At 59.9% G+C, this 8,828-nt stretch overlaps 1 protein-coding gene across 1 annotated transcript in view; it reads left to right on the top strand.

Annotated features, from left to right (window-relative positions):
- SDK1 (sidekick cell adhesion molecule 1) overlaps positions 1-8,828 on the top strand; it is a 661,119-nt gene that overhangs the window by 494,597 nt on the left and 157,694 nt on the right. The window contains exon 20 of the mRNA XM_007942892.1: positions 5,285-5,383. Within this exon, the coding sequence (XP_007941083.1) occupies positions 5,285-5,383 (99 nt within the window). The remainder of the gene's footprint in view (positions 1-5,284; positions 5,384-8,828) is intronic.

The raw sequence follows: 8,828 nt of genomic DNA, 5'->3' as shown, positions 1-8,828 counted from the left end.
TGACAGCCTTGGAGACCCTGTGGGCAGTTCCACTCTGTCCTCTAGGGGCGCTGTGGGTCAGAATGGACTCCAGGCAGTGGGTCAGCAGTCGAGGGGTCAGGTGGACAAGTGGAACTGGAAGGTGTAGAGCAGGGAGGAGGCTGCTCGCACAGCCACGCACAGGATGGGGGCTCCGTCTCTGGGTGGGAGTGCAGTGAGTCCCCACTGGGCCATGGAAGGAGGGATAAGCTCTTGCTTAGACTAAGTGTCCACCCTCCACTCCCCTGGCAGGAGCAAACTCCATTGCTCTGCCTTTATGGCAGAGGTGGGAAGGGAGGGCCCTTGTTACTAATGGGGTGCTTGGGGGTGGCAGCAGATTCTGGGAGCATCTACCAAGCACCCCTTTATCACCAAAACCTGTCCCTCCGAGTCAGTCTCGACTCGTGGTGAGTGAACTGCTCTACGGTGTTTTCCTGGCTGTGATGGTTTTCATGGAATCAGAGTGCCAGACCTTCTGTGGTGCGCTGGGCGGGTTGGAGCTGACCACCTTCACGTTAGCAGTCAAGCACAAACCATCTGCCCCACCCAGGGACCTAAGTCTGCTTTGTGTCTCTTTATTATTGGGGCGCTTTCTCGTATGTTATTAATTTGAAGAGGAGGCAGGGCTGTGTCTCAGATCAAGCCACAGCGGGGTCTGGCTGGATATCAGAGTCTGCTTTCCAGAAGGCGTTTGTAAAACAAACAAAAACAACTGGTGAAAGATGGGAACCTCTTCAGACACAGAGGGAAGACCCGCTGGCTTAGCGCCCTGCCGGGAAGCCCCGACCCTGCCAGTCAGACAAACAAGTACACAAAGCCCCAGGGGAAACGCAGTCTGCACAAAGCTCTGGAGCCCGGACAAGAAGCCCAGATGCAGCTAGCCGCACCCTCAGAGTGAAGAGAAAGCCAGCAGTGGTGTCATCATTTCAGAATTTCCTGACAGTGTTTCATAGGCAGAGAGCCTAAGCTGCTAACTGAAAGGTTGGCGGCTTGAACCCACCAGCTGCTCCACAGGAGGAAGATGAGGCAGTCAGCTTCCCCAAAGACTGACAGCCTTGGAGACCCTGTGTGCGGTTCCACTCTGTCCCCTAGGGGCGCTGTGAGTGGCATTGACTCCATGGCAGTGGGTGTGGTTTGGGCTTTGCTTCTGTGAAGACTGACAGCCTTGGAGACCCTGTGGGCAGTTCCACTCTGTCCTCTGGGGGCGCTGTGGGTCAGAATGGACTCCAGGCAGTGGGTGTGGTTTGGGCTTTGCTTCTGTGAAGACTGACAGCCTTGGAGACCCTGTGGGCAGTTCCACTCTGTCCTCTGGGGGCGCTGTGGGTCAGAATGGACTCCAGGCAGTGGGTGTGGTTTGGGCTTTGCTTCTGTGAAGACTGACAGCCTTGGAGACCCTGTGTGCGGTTCCACTCTGTCCCCTAAGGGCGCTGTGAGTGGCATTGACTCCATGGCAGTGGGTGTGGTTTGGGCTTTGCTTCTGTGAAGATTGACAGCCTTGGACACCCTGTGGGCAGTTCCACTCTGTCCTCTAGGGGCGCTGTGGGTCAGAATGGACTCCAGGGCAGTGGGTGTGGTTTGGGCTTTGCTTCCGTGAAGATTGACAGCCTTGGACACCCTGTGGGCAGTTCCACTCTGTCCTCTAGGGGCGCTGTGGTCGGAATTGAGTCCACGGCAGTGGGGGTCTGGTACAAGGGCGGGGTGTCCGTCTATGCGTGGGATGCTGCCCTGCCAGGCTGGAGGTGGGGTTGCCGTCCGCTCTGGAGGTGCAGCCTTAAGGAAGAAAACTCGGGCCTCTTGGGGACGTGTTGCCTCCATCGCCCGTGGGTGCTGAAGCTGTAAGCGCAGCCGGTTGGTTCCGTGCCCCCTGGCTTCCTTGTCCAGAGCACCTGTGGAGTAAGAACGTGGCTAGGGCTGGGCTGAGGGGAAAGCACAGAGGACAGAACACCATTTTAATGCTGGGTTTTGCCAGCTGGTTCCGGCAGCTGTAGGGGACAGCCTGTCTGGGCAGGGATCCGGGAAACAGAAACACCCTGCACATACTGAAACTGAGAGTCCTCGGCCACTTCATTCACCGAGAAAAGAACAGCAGCTCCAAGCCGTCAGAGTGTGTTTCTGGAAGCTCAGAACCGGGGCGGGTCGAGGCGGCTGACAGCCGTTCTGTTTGACCGTCTTCCACCCTGCAAGAGTGGGGTTTTTCAAGTGCCTTTGAGCTCATCCATAAAAAGTCTTTTGAAAATTTCACCCAAATGGTATATTTTCCGAGGCTGTTACCATCTCCTCTAAATTACAAGCTGTATTGAAGGCCAAAGGGAGCTCTGGTAGCATAGTGCCTAGGGCATTTGACTGCTAACCAGAAGGCTGGCAGTTCAAACCCACCAGCTACTTCTCAGAAGGAAGGTTCGGCAATCTACCTCCGTAGTAGTACCACCTCAGAAACCCAAGGAGGGGTCTCTATGAGTCGGAAACGACTGAACTACTGTTTTGTTTTTTTTTTAATTTGAGGCCAAGGCCAAGGTTACATGGTGTCAGATCCACCCTGACCCCCTGCCACTTGGGCCACGGGGCTGCCCAGAGCCGCCCCCAGAGAGCCTGGCAGGGACCCTCACTCTGTGCTCTTTTGCCAGCTGAGAACTTGCGTTGTCTGTTACTCAGAGACCTCAGGGTGGCGGCACTCAGCACGCCCCCGGGCCTCCCCCACAGGGCCTCTCAGTAGGCTCCAGTGTCCCCTGGCCCGGTGCAGGGGACGCACGTGGACGCACGTGGAGTAAACCTGTGAGCCCTCCTGCCTTCCCCTCCTCCTGCACCGATCCTGTTCTGCCTCAGAGCGCCCCTTTCTTCCGTTCTCCTCCTCGTCCTGTCCGTCATCCCTGCCCGCCTGCTCCCCTCCGTTCCTCCTGGAATGGACGCCAACGGCGCCATGGTTGTTAGAGTCACTCCTGACTCAGCGGGAATAGAACTGCGCCCCACAGGCTTCTCGGCAGCTGGCTTTATGTAAGCAGACCGCCAGTCCTTTCTTCCAAGGTGCCCTGGAAGGTCTCAAACCTCCACCCTCTGGTTAAGACCCGAGCACCTGAACCGTTGGTGCCACAGGGTTCCCTTTGCCCGTTGTGGTCGTTGGGGCTGTGGAGTCAGTTCCAACTCGTAGGGACCCTGTGGGACAGAGTAGAAATGTCCCCGGGTTTTCTAGGCCGTCCACCACTCCTCCGTCAGTTTGTGCCTTTGTGGGAGCTTGTGTGTTGCTGTGAGGCTGGAGGCCACGCCACCGGCATTTCAAATCCCAGCAGGGTCCCGCGTGGTGGACGGGCTTCCCCGGAGCTTCCAGACTGAGACGGCCTGGGGAGAGGGGCGTGGCAGTCAGCTTGTGGAAACCTGGGCCCTGGAAGCCTCATGGAGAGCAGTGCAGTGCTGTCTGACACAGGGCCGGAAGATGGGCCCCTCAGGCTGGAGAGTCAGGGGTCAGCACAAAGAGGAGGGCCCTCGATGGCAGGGCCCGCACAGTGACTGCAGCCATGGGCTCACGCACAGCAACGGTGTGAGGCTGGCCAGGCCCGGGCAGCGCTTCGTCCTGTTGTGCGTGGGGTCGCTGTGAGCTGGAACCAACTCAGTGGCACCTGGCAACAACAGTATCTTTACACAAGCAGACCGCCAGGCCTTTCTGCTGCAGAACCACTGGTGACCTCAAACCAGCCACCTTTCTTTTAGCACCCGGGAGCCACCAGGGCCGCCTGCTGAGAGGGTGGGTGTGGGGAGCCCTGTCAGCGGGACGGCCTCCGGGGACGCTGAGCACATCTGAAGAACAGCTGCATTTCCGTTGTGATACGATGGGCTGTCAGTGTCTGCCGGACCCTCCCAGTGCCGGGTTCATGGGGGTGCAGACCACCGCTCACCCCTCTTCTGATGCCCCTGCCCCCACCGGGTCCTGTAACCTCCTCCAGAACCCCTCCCCCTGCTCCCACCACCACGCCCAGCGACTGGTGAGGCCTGAGGGGACAGGGCCATCCGGGACAGACCCTTGGAACAGCTGGGGAAGGAGGAAGTGCAGGGTTGTCTGGTGCCCCGTGTCTGTCCGTCTGCAGTGGCCCCCTGTGGCTGTGTGTCCTTGAGCAGCCTGTATTCCGGACTGGAGCCTGGAATTCCGCAGCACAGGGCAGAGGATGGACACACATGGCTGGCAGAGCCCCTGGGCCCCGAGGAGTGACGGCCACCCATGCTTCGACCTCTTGGGTCTTTGCTGCCTTTCGAAACGGCGACAGGCTCGTCTTGGGTTCTGACGCAGCGAAGCTGCTACTGACTGCAGTGATCACAGAGCTAACGCCACTGAGGGTGCCGTCCAACGCGGGGTGGGTGAGCCCTCAAGGTTGGAAGGCACTCAGACCACGCGGTGGCTGCAGCCACGGACTAGAGCACACCGACGGGCGGGGGGGCGGTGCAGAGCCGGGCAGCGCTGTGTTCTGTTCATACGGGGTCGCCAGGAGTCAAAGCAAAGGCTGTGGCCACGGACCCACAGACGTCCGTTGGACGTTTTCATGGTTCCGGGGACCGGCAAACCACTTTGGCACGCCATTGAATCCTGGGCTCACCACAGCCTTGCAAAGTGTCCCCGTTTCACAGACAAGCACACGAAGGCTCAGAGGGTGACGTCCATGCCTGGGCCAGCATTTGGCCTCTGCTCCCAGAATGGGAGGCCAGCCCTAGCACAAAAACACTGCTGTGAGAGAAACGCGTTTTTCCAGAACGTTCTCAACCCAGGCTCCACCCCGCCAAGATGCAGAGCGGGAGGTGGCTCTGAGCCTGGAATTCTGGGTCGTGCCAGCAGGCGTCACCTGGGAGGCCAGTAGTGGTGGCCCTGCAGGCGGCCTCTGATGGCCCACACAGGCCAGACGCACGGCTGCGGGTGCACGTCCCGGGAACTCAGCACGAGCTGTTGCACCCCAGCTTCCAGGGGCCTCATTGTTCTTAGATTAGATTGAGGAGAACCGTGGAGAGAAGTGGTCCGGACCCCTGCCCCAGCCCCTTCAGCTCTCTGCGCGGCTGAATGGTGGCTGCGGGGTGATGACGGTTGGCACACCTCAGCACCCCCAGCCCCTCGTCCGTCTCAACTTCCCCTGGGACCTGCAGGTTTCACTTCCCTCCCACAGTTAGAAGCTAACACATGCGTGCATGTGTGCACTCACACACAGATACACGCACGCGCACACACAGAGACATGAGATCAACCAAGGGCTGGGCCGATGTGCTCACACGTGGCTTTGCTTTTCGTTGCCAGGACCGGGGGCTGTGGGGCACCTGAGTGTCACAGAGATCCTGGACACGTCTCTGAAGGTCAGCTGGCAGGAGCCCCTGGAGAAGAACGGTGTCATCACAGGTGAGTGGCCCCGGCTTCCGAAAAAGGAGGAATAAGTCTGTCCTCACCCAGAGAGCTGCCGGCAGAGTGCACATCGCCTGTGGCTTTCTTAAGGTGACTGATAGACCACTGTGGCCACGTGGCCGAGGGCCTGCGGCATGGTCACCATGCCCAGGACTGTACCCAAGAGCCAGTCCCGATGGGGCATGTTCCCCACATCGGTGGCAGCCTGGGGGCTGGAGGTCTTTGTCCTCGTGTGACGTCCTTGATCACTGAGGAGGGTGGCTTATGGTGTTCTCGCGGTTTCAATTGTACCCACCCCATACCTGGAGTGGGACCCCACACAGGAAGAGGGTTCTAATAGGGCTTTCCTAGTTAGGTACTAAGGTCGTATCCGTGTCGAGCGTGTCCCAAACCTGACCACCTGTGAGACCCAGGAAGCCATAGGGATGTCACTGGTTTCAGACGCTCCTCAGGTTGGAGTCTGATGAAGTTCCCGGCAGGAGACAGGACGTCTCGGTCTCCTGGAGCCGGCGTAGGCCAGAGCCTCGGGGAAGTTGCCCCTCAGACCCTCTGTTTCTTCGTCGGTGACCATCATCCTCCTCGTGGGTGGCTGGGGGCCCTTTCCTCCGTCACTCGAGGTCTTAAGCCAGCACTGCCCACCCTACGGCCTGGCCACCCGTTCCCCAGACACTTACCCTGTGCCAGCTCTGCCAGGGACCTCTGTCCCCCATGCCACACCCCATGTCTCTGTGTCCCATTGTGGTCATTCTCACGGTATTTCAGACTTTTCCATCATTCTGTTGCACACTTAACAAACGACAGTGGAGCGAACGGAACTTTTACAGTCACCGGGAAACCAACAGGTGTGTGCGACTCTCCTCACCGTGACCTTGGCTTTGCGGCAGTGGTCTGGTACGATCCCGCAGTGTCTCCGGAATCGGCCTGTGTGTCCGAGGGCTGCTCCATGCAGGACCGTATGAGCTGAACACACAAAGCGCTGAGAGCCTGTGTCCTGGAGGAGTTCAACCGCAGGTGGGGGCACACGGGGGACGTGGCGGCCTGCAGGAGGCCGGCTTAACATCCTTTCACCACCCACACCAAGGAAGGAGGAAAACCGGCCAGAGCAGGGGACCCCAGCCGCTCGGCGGGAGGCTGCCGTTGCAAGAAAAGGCTCTCCAGCGCAGCGCCCTCAGGAACCAGCTCTGTGGCCGGAACTCCAGCCACACCTGGCGGTGGTTTCGGCAGTCGGGCTGCAGTGAGAGTGGCAGGTGCTTCCCGGCGCCCGGCCACCCATGTTTCAGACGCTCACTCAGCCGCCTTCGGAAATCCGGGGGGACGGTTTGACAGAGAAGGAGCCCCCTGCCCAGGCACGTGTGCCCTGAACATACCCTCTCTTGGTTCCCGCCGTATAAAGAACAAACCCACGGTGAGTCGCGGGAGTGGAGCAGACGTGTCCCCGCTGAGCGGAGGGCACCAGTTGCGCCCAGACCTTCAGCGTTTCCCGGCTGACGGAGCTCCGTGAACTCATCCCGTGCTTCATTTAAACTAACACCTGTGCTTACCGGCGCTGTCTGCTGTTTACGCGGCCCGCCCCCAGCTGCAGCTTTGCAGAGAAGGCCAGAGGCCGCCTCCTGCTGAGGCTGGGCCCAGACTGCGGAAACGGAGCCCCTGCTGGCAGACAGGGAACACGCTGGGCTGCTAACCCAATGGTTGGAGGTTCGAGTCCACTCAGAGGGGTCACAGGAGGCAGACCTGGTGGTCCATTTCCGAAAACTCAGCCACTGAAAAGCCCGCGGGCGTGGTCCCGCTCTCACACCCACGAGGTGGCCGTGACTGGGGTTCGACTCAGTGGCAGTCGGCTTGAGGTTGGAGAAGGCCACAGGGGGGTCACTGCGTGAAGCAGACTGTGTCCGTCCAGGGGCCTCACAGCCGTGTCACCACATCTGCTCTGTGCTTTCTCTCCGCTGCCACGGTGACAAGGCTGGTGTCACCCAGGGGCTGCTGGCTGCCTGCAGCTCTCTCCAGGACACCGTCCTGCCCGGAGACAGAGCTGCAGGCTGTCCCCTCAGAGGCGCACTGTCACCTCCCCCCCGTGGGGAGCAGCTGGCCCTCCGGGTGGTGTCTTCACCCCAGTGCCCACTTCTGGCGGGCGGCACCCCCAGAACAGACCAGGGTCCCCGAAGGAGCCTGTCGGAAGCCCCTGAAAGTCCCTGTCACACTGAAGGTAAAATATTTTACGAAGCACCATGTTTGTGGACGACCCAGCTTCCAGGAGCTGCTGGTGTCTCTGTAAGACGCTTCTGAAGATGTCCTGTTAATGCGGACTCGCCACCAGAGGCAGCGGCTGGCATCAGACAGGCCCTAATGCTGGGCACGGTGCACCGACCAGCGTCGTGGCCCAAACTCCCTGTGGGAGCAGGACTCATCAACCTTGTGGACAGTGAGCACCCCCACACCTGCCTCCTTCTTGGTTCAGGGGCCTGGAGGAGGAGGGGGCACGGGCAGGGGTGGTGGCTGCCCAGCAAATCGTCCCCTGCACCCCAAGCCCATCAGTTCCACTGTCCCCGCTCACCCTCTGCAAACTCTGATATATGGGGACCGCGATGCAGACAGACAGCCCGTGATTGGATGTGCTGCTCTTGGGGAGAGAATTTACTTCAGATCAACAGAAAATTATTTCCGAAGCTCCTGAGGTCGTTCATCTCTGTTAGGCAGCCACCGGGCTGGGAGGGCGACAGGGGTGCCTGCTCCCAGCTCCTTCTGCCTCCGACACCTCAGGCCTTGGCTGGGGGAGAGTCCCCGGTGCCCCCTCTGGCCGTGAGTGCCACAGGCAGGCCTGCTGCTTCTTGCTCCCTCCAGCCCTGTCCTCCCCTCGCTGCTCTCCCTCCTCCTCCCTCCCTCTCCCCTCCCCTGCCCCGGGCTCCCCTCCAGCCTGAGTAGGTCAGGCTCCTCTGTTACCCAGTTGTTTTTCCTGAATACAGGGTGGCCCTTCCTGAATCCACACTGGTCCTAGTAAACCCTCGCAACCCCCTTGTTATGAAAGATGCTGTTACTGCTGGGTTTAGGCTCCCAGTTGACAGGTGAACATGGGGCGGGCTGCAGTCCATTCTGATGAAGAAGGGCCTCTGAACAAAGTTTTCCGACGGACCAGGTCGTAACATTACATAAGAAGCCTAAGCACCTGGCCACCAACCCAGTCCCCCAGAGGCATCTCAGCAGACAGGCCTGTGATCTGTCCCCGAAGGTCACGCCTGGGGCCCCTGCGGCGGGAAGTTCCGCTCTGCACACCTGGGGCCACCATGAGTCGGCAGCGACTCCACAGCCACTGTCTCCGCTTCACGTCCATTCCAAGGAGACGGTGACGCGGCGTGTCCCGTTGCTCAGGGATTTGACCAGACGTAGCTTTCCCTGGTAGCATAGTAGCTAAAGCACTTGACTGCTAACCAGAAGGCTGGTGGTTCAA

Source organism: Orycteropus afer, unplaced genomic scaffold (genome assembly GCF_000298275.1).
Source record: "Orycteropus afer afer isolate SDZICR_OR568_19922 unplaced genomic scaffold, OryAfe1.0 scaffold00006, whole genome shotgun sequence".
NCBI classification, from domain to species: Eukaryota; Metazoa; Chordata; class Mammalia; order Tubulidentata; family Orycteropodidae; genus Orycteropus; species Orycteropus afer.
This window is presented reverse-complemented; position numbering and strand designations above follow the sequence as displayed.